This window comes from Eschrichtius robustus, chromosome 3, assembly GCF_028021215.1.
Source record: "Eschrichtius robustus isolate mEscRob2 chromosome 3, mEscRob2.pri, whole genome shotgun sequence".
Taxonomy (NCBI): domain Eukaryota; kingdom Metazoa; phylum Chordata; class Mammalia; order Artiodactyla; family Eschrichtiidae; genus Eschrichtius; species Eschrichtius robustus.
Window position 1 is genome coordinate 96,127,098 of NC_090826.1, and position 16,443 is coordinate 96,143,540.

Below are 16,443 nucleotides of genomic sequence, written 5' to 3' on the forward strand. Positions count from 1 at the left end.
CTAAAGTTGCTTTTTAACTGGTTTTTACTTTTTCAAATAAAAAGATCACCCCAGCTATCTTGAATCTCATTACCAATTCAGAAGCATTACAAGAATAATATGGAAAAAAAGTTTTTAGTGACATTAAGCAGCTAGAATTACATGGGGGAGAAAAGCTGATAAATCACATAGTCAAATCTGATAAATCACACAGTCAAATTCAAGTATTAATCTTTTTAATTTTTCATACTTTATTCCTTATATTGATAGGTTAAGTAAAATTTTCCTAAGTACTGATTCATAGATAATGTTTATAAGCGGCACACAAAACATTCAGTTTCACAAACAGTAATATCCAATGATCCCCTTAAATGCAATTTTAAATCCTTACTTTACGCTAAGTGCAAGAATAATACAGTAAGCTAAATACACACAAAACCTGTATATGCTGAACTACAAAAGTGGTTTCCATAGCCACACATGGTCTTAGTCAAGTACACGTTTCCACAATGAACAAGTACTAACAAATATGTTAATAAAACACTACCCCAAATGCTTATCCTACCATCAGCTTTTTCAGCAATGCCATTCCTGCTACTGAAAACACTTATATTTAGAAGCTTTAATTTGACCTGGGGAAATGAGTTCTCTTAAAACCTGACAAACAGTATAAGCCCCAAAGATTTTAAATCAAATAGGTCTTCCAACACAGAAGCATTCATAGGAAACTTTTAGTTTCTCAAAAAATAAAAAAATTAAAATCAAAAAAATCACTCATTATCTAAAGAAGAGTATTAAAACAAATTATCTTAAGACAAATAAACACTCTTTAAAAAGGCTGTATTTTCTATCTTTTTCTCCTTAAAAGAAACACAAACCAGTTCACTATCTTTTAATAACTTAGACTACTGTAATCTAAAAACTTTAGAAACATGAAACACATGTCTTAGCTATCAAAGGTACCATTTAGATTTCACATATTAAACAGCCACAGTACAGCCTACAATGGCAAAAAATCAGAAGGAACTGAATGGTTTGCAAGGTACTTTGACGTACATGTGGTCATTAAAATCCAGTAAGTAATTCAAAGTATGGTAATATGATGGCAGGCAATTAAAGGCTCAAATAACACTCTAAAATTGAAGACATGAAAATAAAGACTGAAAACTTTGTGGTTCTCTATCTTTCATTGACATGGCTAGATATCAGAACCTTACTGTGGAAAATATAGTTATTAAATATGGTTTCCCCAGAAAATAATGAAGCTTCAGAAAGTACAAAAGGTGTCAAGATCCATAGTTTGCTTCATCAAATGCTTTTCTAGCTCGTTTCAATTCTTCATTCATAGTAAGCAAGTCTTTAACCCTAGCAAACTTTCTTGGGTCCTTTCGAATCAAGAAGACGATATCTTCAACTTGTACCCGACCTTGTCTTCCAATTGACATTGCCTTGTGAGTCTATTACAAATAAACATATTAAATCCAATTAATTTTTTAAAAATCTAACATTTTATTCTTTTAACTTGTGTCTATTTAATACTGGTGAGTTTGAAACTTTCTCTTCTAATTATTATAGCTATTCACTTATGAATTATCTTTCTATTAATGTCCTTTGTCCACTTTCTACCGTTATTAGCAATGTTTCAATGCTTTATAGACATATTTTAATACTAAGGACATTAAAACTATCAAATTCATTGATTTAAAAAAATTTTTTTTTACATCTTTATTGGAGTGTAATTGCTTTACAATGTTGTGTTAGTTTCTGCTGTATAACAAAGTGAATCAGCTATACGTATACATATATCCCCATATCCCCTCCCTCTTGCATCTCCCTCCCACTCTCCCTATCCCACCCCTCTAGGTGGTCACAAAGCACTGAGCTGATCTCCCTGTGTCATGCAGCTGCTTCCCACTAGCTAGCTATTTTACATTTGGTAGTGTATATATGTCAATGCTACTCTCACTTCGTCCCAGCTTACCCTTCCCTGCCCCTCCCGTGTCCTCAAATCCATTCTCTACGTCTGCATCTTTATTCCTGTCCTGCCCCTACGTTCATCAGAACCTTTTTTTTTTTCAGATTCCATATATATCTGTTAGCATATGGTATTTGTTTTTCTCTTTCTGATTTACTTCACTCTGTATTTCAGAATCTAGGTCCATCCACCTCACTACAAATAACTCAATTTCGTTTCTTTTTATGGCTGAGTAATATTCCATCGTATATATGTGCCACATCTTCTTTATCCATTCACACTGATGTTTCTTTTTGTGTGTTTTGATATATGTAGCTTGTCTTCATTTGCATAAAATAATTTTATAATTTCTTTGTAACCACCCACTTCATTTAAACTTTGTGTCCATCTCAGTAGCTGATAAATATTGGTGGGTTTCCTTAAAATCAAATCTCATCCCCTACCATTACTATTCATACTGCAAAAACAAAAATTCATCACAGCATTATTTCTAATGACTGAAAAAGGGAAACTAAATATTTAATAAACTGAACAAATTTGAGCACATCTAGTCAATTAATATTGTGAAGCCATCAAAAATATTAATTATGCGATGACACAGGGAAAATGTTGTAGACTGACCTAAGTTTAAAAGCAGGTTCTATGACTATATATACTATATGATTTCAATTTTATAAAGTTTAAAAATATGTGTAAAAAGACAAAAGAATATTCACCAAAATCTCAGCATTAGTTATCTCTAGGTAGAAGGATTACAGATTTTTATTTTTTCCCCTGCACTCTTTAATACTTTCTAAATTTAATCAATATTACTTTTATAAGCAGAAAAAGATTTTAAAAAATGCACTCTCTGACCCAATAATTTTACTTCTATTATTCTTTACAAAGGAAATAATCCAAAACACAGGGTAAAAATTTATAAGAACTGAACACAAACAAACTCAGTATTCCCATCCCTGCACACATATCCAAAGAAGGGGGAAATTTCATGAGTATGGTCATTCAAACTTATCTACTCAGTTAAAAATAATATGTAAATAATTTCAATAGGGAAATGGTTAAGTATATTAGAAAATAATTTGAATGAATTTTATGCAGCTACTAAAATAATTGTGATTAGAACATAGGAAATATTAAAAACTTTGAGTAAAAAGAATGTTTACTATGATCAACACTATGTAAAACACTGTGTATCTTTACATAAATACTGGAAGAGGGAAATTTATGTTGGATGATGGGATTATGGGTAATATTTTACATTTTATTCAAGGATCTGATAATTATGTCCTTATAAATAAAATTCAGAGGAGGGGGTAGAATATATTGTGTGTGTATGTGTGTGTGTGGGTGTTTGTGTGTGTGTATACACCCACACTTACATCTCTCTCTATCCTTAATGATAAATAGTAACCAGTAACTTCCACGAAACAGGCACTCAAATGGCACTCAAGCTTATTTCAAAAGGATGCCATAGTTCTAGTCTTATCTAAAAGTTAGAATTTCAAATCTATTCCTTAATTAACTAAGATCAATTACAAAAAAAAAACTTACCATTTCAGTGATGAACTCTATGACAAGGTCTTCAAGAATATCTACTGACTCAGTATAAGGATTCTGGTCATCCCCAAACCCATACATCATACACCGTACTGTAAAAAGAACAATCATTTTTGTTTAAACAAACTTGACCAATACTTTTTTCAAATTAGAACTGAACCAAGCTATAGAAGATATTGGTATAAAAGTATATTTACATTGCAGTTCTTGTCTCCAAGTCTGGATTTTGGTGTAAAGGGTATTAACCACTAGTTCATAACCAACTGTTCTTACCTAGCCTTCCCTAGGTAGGAACTCCCCTTCCCTCCCAGCTACTGAACCCTGATATCAATACTCCTTCCCTAATCTCTATTATCTACTCACCAACAACCCCAGAATACCTTTAAGTAGGAAACTTCGTAGCAGGAACAGGATGAGTAGCAATGGTTTAGCCTTTACTGGGAGTGTTTTCAGGTGAGGGGGAGGTCTTGGAAAAAAGAAGGCAAAATCCTTTCTGATACTACCATAAGGAAGAGGACATGAGAGAAAGTGCTCCAATTACCTTCTTATAGGAAGAACAGGTTAATCAAAAGGAGAAAGCAAAGGGTTTACTATACAGAATCTTGACATTTTATTCCCTGGATCAAAGCAACTGCCAGCAAAGCCCTTTCAGTCTTCATCTGAAGGAACCATAGAAAATGCAAAAGAGAAGAAAAGTCTACAGAGTAATGAAAATAACTGCTAATAGCTAAAACTTATATAGCCTTTACTACATGCCAGGCACTGTTGTAAGCTCATTTAATCCTCAGGACAATCCTCTGAAGTAGAAACTACTATTATCCCCATTCTACATAGATGAGAAAATTGAGGCATAGAGTTTAAGTGATTTACCCAGGGTCACACAGATAGTGAGATGGAACTTGAATCTGAACCCAGATGATCTGGCTCCAGAGTCTATACTCCTACCCACAACAGTATTACACTTCTTGGTAATTTAGGGCAGATGGGATCCATATGGATTCTTATGCTATAGCCTATAAACTCCCAATCAGTCCATGGACAAGCTTTGAGAAGTCCTGGAACCCTACTGAAATTATATGTAAAAATTTTATACATTATTTGTGTGTGCATTTTTCTGGGAAGAAGAATCAACTCTCAGCAGATTCTCAAAGGGGTATATAAATACTGAGAAACTCTGTCATATGTTAGAAATGTTTTGCATCTTGATCTGACTGGTGGTTACAAGTGTATGTATATATGTAAAATTCATCAAGCTGTTCAATGAAGACTAGTGCAATTTACTGTATGTAAGTTTTACATTTAGAAAAAAGGAAAGAACTCCTAGAACACTTCTAAAAGTAGGAATGAGTACATTAAGAATATTTCTATTTAGGAGAAGCAAAAGCAGGCAGAACTAAGAAGACAGTAGACCAGGCCTGCGGAAGAAAAGAAAGGGGTGACCTGGAAGCCAGCCTAGGATAGAGAAGTACCCCTAGGGTTTATTCTGGCAAGAGCCTTTAGGTCCAGATACAGGAGGGAGAAAACAAACACAGGAGCCAATATTTTCTCCCCTCTCTCTTTTTTGGATTCTGAAATTTTTTTTTTTTTGGTTTGTTTTTTTAGATAATTTCAGACTTAGAGAAGAGTTGCAAAAATAGCACAATGTTCCCGAATCCCTATATCCAGTTTCCCCTTATGTTAACATCTTACACAACCAAAGACATTTCTCAAAACTAAGAAATTAACACTGGTACAAATACAGAACTTATTCAGATTGTACCAGTTTTTCCACTAGTGTACCTTTTCTGTTTCAGGATCCCACAATATTTAGTTGTCATGCCTCCCTAGTTTCCTCTGTTCTGTGACAGTTCCTCAGACTTTCCTTGTCTTTTTTTTTTTTTTAATTTATTTTTGGCTGCATCGGGTCTTCGTTGCTGCGCACGGGCTTTCTCTAGTTGTGGTGAGTGGAGGTCACTGTTCGTTGCGGTGCGCAGGCTTCTCATTGCAGTCGCTTCTCTTGTTGAGGAGCATGGGCTCTAGGCATGCGGGCTTCAGTAGTTGTGGCTCGCAGGCTCTAGAGCACAGGCTCAGTAGTTGTGGCGCACAGTCTTAGTTGCTCCGCGGCATGTGCGATCTTCCTGGACCAGGGCTCGAACCCGTGTCCCCTGCATTACCAGGTGGATTCTTAACCACTGTGCCACCAGGGAAGCCCTTCCTTGTCTTTTATAACCTTGACACTTCTGAAGAATACTGGTCAGTTATCTTGTAGAATGTCCCTCAATTTGGGTTTGTCTGATGTTTTCTCATGATTAGGTTGTGGTTATGCATTACTAGAAAGGGAATCACAGTGATGATGTACCTCTTAATGCATCATATCAGGGGTATGTAATGTCAACATATATTACTGGTGATCTTAACTTTGATCACTTGGCTAAAGTAATGTCTGCCAGGATTCTCCACTGTAAACTTAATATTTTTCCTTAAATATTTTGAGGAAGATACCTTGTCATTAACATTCTGATGGGGAGAATTCATCAGTAGGGAAATATACTTCACTGAAAAAGGAAAAACATATTAGACAGGAAGTATGTAAACTGCATTTGGTTAAAGGGTCTGTAAAGACATAAACAAACAGAAGTGAATGCTTTGAAATTTTGTGTTATATTAGCAAAAAATTTTTTTAAAAAAGAAGGTCTAGGAGAACAGATCTTGGTCAGTAAGGCATAGGAAGATTCAGGTAAGACAAGGAAAAGGCTGTGAAGATTCCGAATTCTTGTCATCACTCTGGGATGCTCTGGTGTAGGAATCCCCTTCTTATGCCAACTTAAGTAAAACCACGTACAACTGGAGTAAATAACATCAGAGATGGAATAAGGAGTGGTCAACTTAAGGTGAGAAATTGAGATATAGAAAGGGATTTGAATGGCAAAAAAAAAGACATACTGACTCTGTAGTTTCAAGAGCATTTGGGAACTGCTTACATCGGAACCAGCATAAATAAACCAGGTGATGTGTCGCCTCATCAGGACTGGGAGATGGAGAGCACTTTCTCACGGTGCCTTTCAGGGGCTGTCCTCGATCATCAGTAGTAGCAGCAGCTCTCCTTGCTGCTGCCACAAAAGGTCTACTGAGGGAACAGACTAGACAACCAAAACCTTATAATCTCTATGCCACTGGACTGCCTCACATTGTTCACCATCTTCCTGCCTTGTCCATTGCCTTAGTCCAAAGCCCCAACTTAACTCCTACCCTCAGCACCTGTTCCAGGATCCAAAAAGAACCTTCGGCTTACAGTCAAAGGAGTCCCTGTTCCTACTGCTGAAAGGTAAGGGACAGGGAAAGTAACAGAGGTATGTTCTTAGGCCCTGAATTGAAACACTGATCACATCTCTTTACTTAAAAAAAAAAAGTATGGGTGTGTGTGTGTGTGTGTGTGTATATACACGCATATATATAAATACATAAATTGGGGTTAGGATTATTACTATCTATGATTCACAGGTTAAACACAATTTATATGCAAGTCTGAGAATATTGTCCCTACAAGGAAACACATTCAGAACAATAAATCTTTGAACCGACATACCCAAAAGTTTTTATCTATAAAAAATCATTGTCAAATACTACTTACATTCTTTAGAAAAAAGTCTCTTTCTTTTACCCTGTCCACCTTCTGCACCTCCTCCAATTTCTTCATTTTCTTCCTCAAACTAGAAGTTAAAATGTATATATAGATACGTCAAGCACTGCTTTTGACTTTTAATAATTAACATTTTTTTCCATCTTCAACACTGATATCATGCCAGAAAGCCTAAATAAAGCAAGCAGCAAAAAACCATGAAAATCTTAGCATTTTAGGGGCCTTACAACTATCCTGTCCAACTTCAGACTCATACAGGAATGGCTTCTACAATGTCCCCAACAACTGTACTGCCTCTCCTGGAACAGTTCCAACGACCATACATTCTTTTTTTTAACCAACAAAGTTGGCCTATTTCTAGACAGTTTTACTATTAAAAGAGTTGATATTGAATCAAAGTAAGCAAAACTAGTATTTACTAAGCACTGCTTACACAGTGCTAAGAACTTTCCTCAAGTAAGACTTAAGCCTATTTTATGACATGAAAAGCGAGGCTCAAAGTTAAATAACTTTGCTCACAGAGAACAGAGATTTTGAAACCCATGTTCCCTGACTTTGAGTCCATTATTTTTCCACTACTTTACAATAAGTATATAGTTTTGTTAGCAGTTGAATTGTTGGTTCATAATGAGGGCTAACAAATACTAGCTTTGTCCTCTGATGATTCTCTAGGTGTTTCAAAGGGTGTCTGGCAAATACGGACCAAAAGCAAAGGGCAGGGGACCACCCTCCTACTCTTCCTGCCCCGCGTCCTAAGATTAATCGGAACAAAAAGCCTAGCACGGGGTGAAGTCCCCGATTCTCTCGGCTGAATTCACTAAGGAAAACAAACCCGATTCTCTACTCGGCCTCCGCTACTGTGCCCGAGGGAGTGAATAAAAAAGTGGGATGGAACAGAAGCGGCCACTCACGGTGGGGTCTTCTTCTTCATCTGCCATCCCAGCAGCCCACCACCTCCAGGGCGCGCCCGCCTCCCACAGAGCGGGTTTTACTACTTCCGCGGCCTCACTTCCGGTGACGCGAGGAGGTAGGGCGGGGCCTAGTTGGAACCCCGCCTGCGGAAGTGGGGCGTGCGCGTCCCGCCCAGCGGTGGAACCACGACAGTACTAAACGAGGGAAGGGTGACGTCTTGGCAAGAAGGAATTAAAAATTAGCAACGAAAAGGAAATCACTGGCTAGGTGCCGTGTATCTCGCTGTCACCTTGAACTTGCTTCTGCGTTATCAGATCACCGCTTCCTGATTCGGGACTGCGAAGCTTTGGATCATTGAGGGGCTAGCCAGGGGTGTATTTAAACAATTTCAACAACTTAAGAGTTCCACTATGATTTATTGCCAAGCTTATTGGTTATTGGGGATACTGTACTTCGCTACCAGTTCTCAAGGGAATGTTATCTCCCCTTAGACTGAGGATTTAATTTTTGTGGGTTTGTTTGTTGTTTTTTTAATCAGAACAGTCCTTGGGAAAACCAGGGACATTAGAAGGCTAAAGCTAGGGATATAAGGTGTTCTGCAATGCAAGAGATGATGTCACACAGGGAAAGATTGTTCCACAATACACTATTTCTGAATGTCCTGCTAAACATTCCTGTGAGTGAAAAATCTGTTCATGATTAGCTGGGCCTAGAACATAACTTTGTTAACATATAAACACAAAGCATTTTCCTATGCTTTTAAGGTACATTGAATTTTCTAGGAATGCAACTGTGAGATAGTAGAAAGTACATGTATTGGTCTCTGCTCACCCACCCTACCCCTCTTCCTGGCACAGAGCTCCTAAAACCCTTGTAATTTGCTAAGTGATAAGAGCACTAGAAGCAGCTCCTGTTCTAATGAGGCAACTCTAGGTGGACTTCTGGATGGCTCCTGGATGGGGGCTGGTCACCAGAAAAACCAAGCCATGATTAGAAGCTTGGAATTTTCAGCCCTCTCCAGAGCGGGGAGAGGAACTAGAAATGAAGTTAGTAATTAATCATGCCTATACAAGGCACAACAATTGCCTTGTATTGCCTACTAATTCCAATAGTAGGAGGTTCAGAGAGCGTTCAGGTTGGGGGGCACATCCGCTTACCTGGAGGGTGATGCACCCCCAACTTCATGGAGGCAGAAGCTGTGTGCTCAGGATCCTCTCAGACCTTGCCCTATGTGTCTCTTCATCTGTATCCTTTACCATACCCTTTAATAAACTGGTAAACGTGTTTCCCTGCATTCTGTGAGTTGTTCTAGGAAATAACCAAATCCAAGGGGGAGGAGGTCATGGAAACCTCTGATTTTTAGCCAAGTCAGACAGAAGTTGTGGGTAACCTGGGGACCTACTACTTTCGATTGGCATCTAAAGATGGGAGCAGTCTTGTGGGACTGAGCCTTTGATCAGTGAAATCTAACGCTATCTCCAGGTAAATAGCATCAGTATTGAGTTAAATTGCAGGACACCCAGCTGGTGTCACAGAATTGTTTGGTGTGGAGGGGGGGAGGGGGACCCACATATTTGGTCATGAGAAGTGTCATAAGTGAAGTGTTCAGTGTGAAAGTAAAGGAGAAAGATACATGGGAAGGAAAAAGCTGAGAGTTTTCCTCCAAACAGTGACTACCCTGAAATTGGAGAGATATAGTACTTTGTTTTATTTGCAACTTACCAAGAGCCGTGAAACATTTCAGGAAACAATGTCATGAAAGGCTGTATCACTTGTAATAGTTTGGATAGCCAAAACTCACTGGAGTCAGTCTGCATTTTAGCTCCTGCATTCATGGTGACTCTACATATAGGAGCAAGCATCTGAAATCATTATACCCCCTAGTGTAGTCATACCTGAGCATTTACACATTGAAACACATATTATTATAATTTACTGTCTTTATTTTACTTTACATTATAGTTAGGACATTATATTTTATAGTTACGTGGGTAGTTAGGTTAGTTATTTATTACTGTGAAACAAATTATCCCAAAACTTAGTGGTTTAAAACAATGAACATTTATCACACAGTTTCTGTGAGGAATCTGGGCGCAGTTTAGCTGGATGCCTCTGGCTCGGGGTCCCTTATGTTGCAGTCGGGGTGTTGGTTGGGCCTCAGTCTGATCTGAAGTATTGATGGGGAAGGATCCACTTCCAAAATCACTCACGTTGTTGTCAGCAGGATTCAGCTACTTCAGGTTGTTACATTAAGGGCCTCAGTTCTTCACTGGCTATTGTCAGAGGGCTCCCTCCATTCCTTGCCATGTCAACTTCCTAGGGCAGCTGGCTTCTCTCAGAGCAGGTGAGGGAAAGAACCAGGAAGAACACCCAAGAACACAGTTTTTTTTGTAACCTAACCTTGGAAGTGACATCCCATCATTTTTGCCCTATGCTATTCACTAGAAATCAATAAATGCAGCCCACACTCAAGAAGAGGGGATTACACAAGGATGAGAATACCAGGAGGCAGACATCATTGGGGGCTATCTGCGAGGCTGCCTACCATAGTAGGTTATATTATTTGTGAATTTCATTTCAGAATAATAAAGGAGACATTATATTTGTTATTTAAGGAGGTTTGTTGGGTCTGAAAGGGTTGAGAACTGCTATGTTAGGTAGTAATGAAACACTGGCCTTGTCCAGGGAATCAGGTATAAAATATTCACAGTGTCCATTATCAGGGGAATGGATAGGTAAAATGTGCTGGATGTATACCAAGGTGTACTATACAACAATCAGAAGCAATAGACTAGCAACATGGATAGAGCTTAGAAACATAGTGCTAAATTTAAAAAGTAAGAAATATGAGATCTATAACAAAAGACCATTTATGTATATTAAACACATATACACACGAAAAATACATATTTTACAGGAACATATAAAAAAAGCATAGACATAAAATACATTAGGAAGGTTACAGGGTAGGAGACATAAGAATAGGGATAAAGAGAATGCATAAGATACATAACAAGTGAAGGACTTGGGAAGGGTCAGTTACAATAGTATGGCATGAACTGTGGAGTGTGAATAATTCAACATTCTGAGCCTGAGATCCAAAATGTAAAGGGAAAAAAAAAAAATGCAGTGTTGTGAGCAGAGCAGAAATAAAGCCCAGAGAGTGAAAAGTCATGGTGTGCTTCTAGAGGATGTTTCAGGTGGGTTGCCAGAGTCAAGTTTGTTGGGTGGAGATGCAGAAAATGAGGTTGGAATGAAACTGGAGTTTGAGTTTGTGAAAGGCCTTGAATATTCTCTTCAGAGACTGAACTTCATTCAAAGTGCAGAGTGCCTGGGAGGTCTTTAAGCAGAAGAGTCACATGACCCATCTTTAAAAAAAAGATCACTTCAGCAGGGAGACCACCTAGGATGAGAGCTGATTAGAACATGAATTAAGACGAAGGAATTTTAGGAGCAGAAATCACAGGACTTTGTGTCTGGATGAATCTGAGAGCTAGGGAGAGAGAGGTTTATATCCAGATGGAATGCTATTAATATGAATTGGAAAGTAAAATGGAAAAGCAACTGGGGAGGGAAGGAAATGAGTTCAGTGTGAGTGTGAGAGTCTAGAGGTGTCCTGTAGACAGATGGAGGTGCAGGTCTGGAAATCCAGAGAAATCAGGACTAGAGAAAATGGCATGGGAGACATCAACGCGGGGGCAATAGTTTAAACACTGCACAGAAACAAAAGTGAGAGAAGGGAGGCAACGGGCAGATCCTCAGAAAGAGTACATCACGGGACAGAGAGAGAAGAAACGGTCCAAGAGGCAGAAAAAGATAAAAGAAGAAAAATGAAGAGGAAGTGAGGGAGGAGGAAGGGAAGAATATACAGCTGACTCTTGAACAACATAGGTTTGAACTGTGTAGGTCCACTTATATATGGATTTTTCTCAATAAATACCTACTACAATAAATTACTTTTCAGCATTACCTTCATGAACTCTATAATCCAGTTCCACAAGGCCACTTTCAATTATTCATGCAACAAATATTTATCAAGCACCTGAACAGCACTTGCTATGGGACTGTTGATAAAATGATAACATAAATACACAGTTCAGGGTTCATGAACCTTACAAGGTAGCAGGGAGACATGAATAAAATAGATATTGTATGCTTTGGAAGATTATGATGGGGAAAGGGGACCCAAGAAGGTCAGAGAAGACTTCCTTGTGCAAATAACATTTGAGCTGAGAACTGAGAGATGAATGGAGTTAGGCAGTGAATGAGGAAGGGGAAAGTGGGCTGTGCCCCAAACTTATACCATCTTCAAGCCTATGGTTACACTACTCCTTTCCCACTAGGATACCTTTCTTTTCTGTTGAAATGCTACATGCCTTTCAGGCCCAGCTAACATGTCTGCTCCTCCATCAAGCCTTCCCTGAGTGCTCCAGCTGAAAGCACTTTCTCTCTTACACTCCCACCAGCACTTACTTTTCATTTTCCTTCAACACTTCTTTCTAATGTATTTTCTGATTACTTATACACACAGCTTGTCTCGTACACTAAATCTTAAAACTTACTAAGAAAAGGGTCTGTTTCTTATTCACCTTTGAGCTCCCAAAGGCTAGCACATTCCTCAGACTCCCGGAACAAATATTTGTAGCATAAATTAATGCTTGTTTGACATCCCTTTTCAAATATGTTGTAATTCAATGAAGCTATTGTTGCAAGCTGTGCCTTTGGGACTGAACTTACTCTTTGGTTAAACCACAATCCCATAGTCATGGTCCCCATGACTGATTAGTGTTTGCCACAGGGACTGCAACAACCCTAACAAACGGGCAACTGTTCTTGACTGACAGGCGTTTGGCAACAACTGCCCGTCCTCCAGTGGAGGCTGAAATGAACTGAGGAAGGACTGTCCGAATTGAGTCCCCATGCAGTGGGGCTCTATTTATCCCTTGCATTTGGGCTGCGAGAGACAGTGACCCAGGCTTTGGTGTGAGGCTTTGGGGCTTTTCAGGACAACAGAAACACTAATGCTTGGAACAAAATCGTCAAAGATCAATATCAATGGACAGCATCCTAATTTGAGGCAGTGTGATAACAAGGGGAAGGGAGCTTTGAAGTCAGACAGACTAGCTCTGTGATGTCACCCATGTGCCTTCTTTGAGCCTCAGATTTCTCACCAAAAAACTATTCTGCAAAACAGTTGTGAAGATCAAAGATAACGTCTTTACACATACAATGCCTGTGCTCTACTAAAATGTGTTTATTCATCTATCTTCCCCAATATAGTTTGTACCCTGAGGACAGGGACTCGTTTTTTGCCTCTACGCCTGCAAAATTTAGCAAAGTGTGTAAATATTTTTGAAACAAATGAACAACAACAGTGATAGCTAAGATTTATGGAGCACTTACTTCACGCCAGATATTGTTGTAAATAGTAATTTATTTAATCCTTCAACAACCCTAGAAAGGAGCAACCATTATGACCCAATTTTACAGAAAGAAAGCAGAATATAATTTTTTAAAATATGAAATTCTTGGTATAACTAATTTTGAAATAAAAATCTGGTGAGACTCACTTTACTCAATAAAAAAGGTAAAAAAAAAAGTTTTTATTTTTGGCCACGGCACCTGGCTTCCCTCGCCCTTGGCGGTGAAAGCGCAGAGTCCTAACCACTGGACCGCCAGGGAATTCCTGGTAAAATACTTTTTAAAACCTGGAAATGAAAAAATATGGTGGAAGGAGAAAGAAGGAAGGAAATAAATGTAAGAATGGGAAGAAAGAGTAGGAAGAAGAAAGACAGACACATGGAAAAAGAAGAAACAGTAAGATACTGTGGACTATCACTGCCCTTTGAAATAATAAGTTGACAACTAATCACTCTTCCCAGTTCTTCAACTGTGATTTCTTTATTCTTAAACTCCGAGAGTGACAGGGAATGAAAGACTTATCTTTCAGAGCATGACACAATTGGAGTGGTTTCCATCCAGTGAAAAGATGAGGAGACAAAGTTATCTCCAAAAGAGGATGGCATGAGCAAAATGTGAAAGCAAAGAGTACATTTGAAGAGCACTGAACAGTGTTTTCACAGCTGAAGCTTGAAGTCTGCCTATGGGAACAGTGAAAAATTCTGCTGGAAGGCCTTGAATAGCAGGGTAAGGAGCTAGACATATGTTCAGCAGGCAGTCGCTGCTGTTAAAGGAAACAGCAGTTGTGGTCTGAAGCAAAATGTTCTAGTTCTGAGTTCAAAAGACCAGAATTATTGTTCAAGTCTGATACTGGTTAGTCCTTACCCTAAACCTTAGATTATCTCTAAAATAGGGGTGATAAGGCAGTTGTAAGGATTAAATAAGGTATTATGACAAGGTGTGTTCACTTTAAAAAGTAAAAATGTTATACAAAAGTAAGTTTTCACTGGACTTCCCTGGTGGCGCAGTGGTTAAGAATCCACCTGCCAATGCAGGGGACACCCGTTCGATCCCTGGTCTGGGAAGATACCACATGCTGCAGAGCAACTAAGCCCGTGAGCCACAACTACTGAGCCTGCGCTCTAGAGCCCGTGCTCTGCAACGAGAAGCCACCGCAATGAGAAGGCCGCGTACTGCAACGAAGAGTAGCCACCCCCCCCAACGGCAACTAGAGAGAAAAGCCCCCACGCAGCAACGAATACCCAATGCAGCCAAAAAATAGAAGAAATAAATAAATGAACAAATTGAGGCATAATTCAGTGTAAAAAAATAAGTTTTCACTGTTGTGAGGATTTAATTGATGCTTGAAGACTGAAATGGTAAAATCACTAAAGTGATGGATGTGGAAACGAAAAGGGGGCAATTGGAACAACATTTTGGAAAAAAAGGAGTTAATCGATTCGAAGATAATTTACAAATTCTAAATTCAGTGATTAGGGGAAAAGGAATATTAACCACAGAAACAGGGAAATCAGAAGGGGGTGAGTATGGCTTTAAACATTTCAGATGTCAGAAGAACATCTGCTAGAAATGTAGGACTGGAGCTTGGGTAGGACATCAACTTAAGACCTGTGCACGGGGAATTCCCTGCCGGTCCAGTGGTTAGGACTCCGCCCTTTCACTGCGGAGGGCTCGGCCACTTCGCCAAAAACAAAACCAAAACAAAACTCTTCGTAGAGGTGGTAGTTGAAGCCATGGAACATAATAGGTCACCAAGTAAGGGTTAATAATGAGAAAAAGAGGGTGAGGGTATCTTAGGAACGTCTATGTTTACGTGGAAAAAGAACCTGGGTAAAGAGAACAACGAAGTGCGGGTCAGGGAGGATAGCACAGTTCCATAGTATGTAAGAAAGGAGAATTTTTTTAGATGAAGATGAGCTACATGATTCAGTCTAAATTAGGGAACATTAATTTGTTTAGGACCTGGTTAGAGTAGCTTGGGGCTTTTATCCAGCTTTGGTGCAGGGAACTAACAGTTGCCAGTGATGATACTAGTGCTGATACTGTTTTAGATAACTATTGATGAAAAGTTCAAAAGCCAAGACAATTAGGGATTTTTTATTGTCTTGTTTTGTTTTTGAGTAGTCCTTAGCAGTTCTTTTGGGCAGAGGGATTCGTGTATGTATTTGCACACATTTATTTGCTTTGTCTTATTTTGTCCTGTATGTCTTCCCTGTTTTTTGTTTGTTTGTTTCTGCATGTAAGCACATTTTCACAAGGAGTCTGTCCTGCATCAGACTTTTTTTGGCTTGCCTTTCTACTCCAGCTCCTAGGAGGCTTTGGTAGCTTTTCTTCTGCGTAACCAAGCAGGCCGCAGCCAGCAGATGGCACTATAGCAAGAGGGGCAGAGGGTCCCTTTAAGACCTGACAACAACTGCGGACTAGTAACTTTACAGTTTCAGCCTCGGACGATTCAGTTGCACTTTCGCCCGGACTCTAATAAAGCAGGTCAAGCTGTGTGCAATTAAGAATTTCAGTGTACAAAATGGGATCTGCGGCTTTGTCTCCTCCATCCTGCGCCACCATTAAACTGAAGGTATCGTCAAGTTGTGAAAGTGTTGTGAGAAGGGCTGTCCAGATATCGCTGTTTCCTGGTTAAAGTGGCCAAGGTGACCCCACTTTAACTAAATACAGGAGACAATCGAGACTATCCTGATAGTTTAAAGAAAAATTCATACAAATAGGCAATTACCTAAGCGTTTCCCGACAACGTGCAGCTTTAGCATATGAAATTCGCGACTTGTTTTTGTTACAATGTTACTAATTTCATTTGAAAGTTCAGACACAGCCTCACTATCCGGATTTCCATAAGGAGTAAGAAAGATTCGCTGCAGTTCCGGAGGCCGCAGGGACGGCCTCTAGACCCCTATTGTCCGGGTTCTCTTACGTGTAAGCTTGAGACGGAGGCCTCTGTTGCAGGTGGGCTGCTCCTTACAGACAC

General features: G+C 39.1%; 1 protein-coding gene across 1 annotated transcript; it reads right to left on the minus strand.

The window, feature by feature from the left end:
* Nucleotides 1-212: 212 nt before the first annotated feature.
* TAF13 (TATA-box binding protein associated factor 13) lies at nt 213-8,134 on the minus strand. Its single transcript, XM_068540430.1, has 4 exons — nt 8,042-8,134; nt 7,122-7,200; nt 3,506-3,603; nt 213-1,436 (listed from the first exon to the last, which is right to left on the minus strand). Exons 1-4 carry the CDS (start codon nt 8,066-8,068, stop codon nt 1,266-1,268), a joined length of 375 nt encoding a protein of 124 aa, XP_068396531.1. The 5' UTR covers nt 8,069-8,134; the 3' UTR covers nt 213-1,265.
* Nucleotides 8,135-16,443: the final 8,309 nt, after the last annotated feature.

Bases quoted from the DNA above. Each gene is read 5' to 3' on its own strand.
- TAF13 (XM_068540430.1), bottom strand. From the start codon at position 8,068: ATGGCAGATGAAGAAGAAGACCCCACC. The intron at 7,201-8,041 runs GTGAGTGGCCGC...TTTAACTTCTAG, and splicing joins ATGAAGAAGAAGACCCCACC to TTTGAGGAAGAAAATGAAGA. The intron at 3,604-7,121 runs GTAAGTAGTATT...TTCTTTTTACAG, and splicing joins GAGACTTTTTTCTAAAGAAT to TACGGTGTATGATGTATGGG.